General features: G+C 41.0%; 1 protein-coding gene across 1 annotated transcript in view; it reads right to left on the bottom strand.

The window, feature by feature from the left end:
• Positions 1-191: 191 nt before the first annotated feature.
• Positions 192-1,822, bottom strand: part of HOXC8 (homeobox C8) — a 2,958-nt gene continuing 1,327 nt past the window's right edge. Inside the window, exon 2 of the mRNA XM_010177138.1 lies at positions 192-484. Coding sequence (XP_010175440.1) covers positions 192-484 — 293 coding nt within the window. The remainder of the gene's footprint in view (positions 485-1,822) is intronic.

Below are 1,822 nucleotides of genomic sequence, written 5' to 3'. Positions count from 1 at the left end.
AAGAGGAGTGGTGGTGGTGGTGGGGAAAGAAGTAGGGGAAGTTTCTATGACAATAAAAAAGGCTACAACTGTTTGACAGGTAGTTACTGCTGTGTGAGCCTCTCCATTCTATACTCTATAAAAGCAAATGACCGTCGTAAACATCTCGATTTATCATCTGCCATAAAACGAGACTTCAAGGGGCTGAGAACTCAGTCCTTGCTTTCTTCTTTTTCCTCCTCTTCTTTTTCCTCTTCTTCATTCCCTTCTTCTTCCGTTTTCTCCTCATCCCTGGCCCCCGGCAGCTTATCTTTATTGTTTTCTTTTTTCCACTTCATCCTCCTGTTTTGGAACCAGATCTTCACTTGTCTCTCGGTCAGTCCCAGGGCGTGAGAGACCTCAATCCGCCGCTTTCGTGTCAAATACGGGTTGAAGAGGAACTCCTTTTCTAACTCCAGGGTCTGGTACCGGCTGTAAGTTTGTCTGCCACTGCGTCTTCCGGGAGCTGTAGGACACAAAAAGCAAATAACTTCTTAATTTTCCCCATTTTTGGAGGTTCTACTCCTCCTTTCCTCCCCCCACCCCCTTCCATCCCAGCTCCCCTCATCTCAATTTTCCTAGAAAACCTACTGCCTCCCTAAAAAAAATATATAATAATAAAAAAATCTCAATCTTTTGCATATTAAAGGCACTAAAGGGAAGTCGCTGGGTTATTATTAATAACCATGGGGCTAATATTGCTATTAATGGGCAAAACTGCCCTTCCCTGGCTCTTCCTGGGGAATGCTGCTTGGCTGGGTGCAGGGAGGTGTGTGTGTGTGTGTGTCAAGCAAAAAAAAAAAAAAAAAAAAAAAAAAAGAAAAAAGAAAAAGACCTTTCCAGTTTCCCAAAAAGGTGATTCTGGATGGTGAGTCCTGGTGGGCAGCTCCATTTTATTTAAAAAAAATATATATATTTATATATTTTCCTATGAAAGGTGCATTGTCCACCATAAAAACCTCTCCAGCCTTTCTCCTCCCTATTTCTTTCTCTTTCCTTCTTTATTTCTTTCTTCCTTTTCTTTCTTTCCTTCCTTCTTTCTTTCTTTCTGACTTTCTGCCTTTTCTTTCTTTCTTCCTTTCCATCTTCATCTCTCTCTTTCTGTCTATTTCCTCTCTCTCTTTTGCTCTTTCTTTCTTTCTTTCCTTCCTCAAAACACCCAACTCCTCTTTCCTTTTCCAAATATTGTTCCCCCTAAAAATCCAAACTCAGGCTCTTCCTATTTCCACCCTGAGAATGGGATTTTTCATTTTTTTCCTTCAATCCCCCCCCCTCCCTGTCCTTTCTCTCAGGGCTGTGTGCCTGCAAAGCACAGCCAGCCAGAGGGATATTTGCCTCTGCAAACACAGAGGTTGGGTTTGAAACAAGTCGAGATGGACATTTGCAGCAAAAAAAAAAAAAAAAAAAGAGAGTTAAAAATACAAGAAAGAAAGGAAGAAAGAAAGAGGAGTGAGGTATGTGCAGCTGAGCCCCTGCACTTCCTTCTGCACTTTCTTAATGAGAAAAATAATCTATTTGTTTTTAAAAAAAAAAGCTGCAGTTTGAAATGATTACATCCTTGAGACTACCTCTAGGTCAAAGCTTAGATAAATAACATGTTTTCCTCTGCGCCCATCTCCCAGCCTCTGGGCCACATCCTCTCTTACATTAACCAGAACTCTTTTCTATTTTTCTTTTTGTTGTTGTTGTCGTCGTTGTTTTTGTTGTTAAATTTCGGTTGGGGGTAGAAGGGGGGAGAGAAAACTTCGGGGCTCTGATTGTCCTTAAAATTAACACTAACCTTCACATGGTTTGAATTAACAAG

This window comes from Antrostomus carolinensis, unplaced genomic scaffold, assembly GCF_000700745.2.
Source record: "Antrostomus carolinensis isolate BGI_N321 unplaced genomic scaffold, ASM70074v2 scaffold46351, whole genome shotgun sequence".
Taxonomy (NCBI): domain Eukaryota; kingdom Metazoa; phylum Chordata; class Aves; order Caprimulgiformes; family Caprimulgidae; genus Antrostomus; species Antrostomus carolinensis.
The sequence above is the reverse complement of the archived record's forward strand: the minus strand, read 5'-3'. Positions and strand labels throughout refer to the sequence as shown.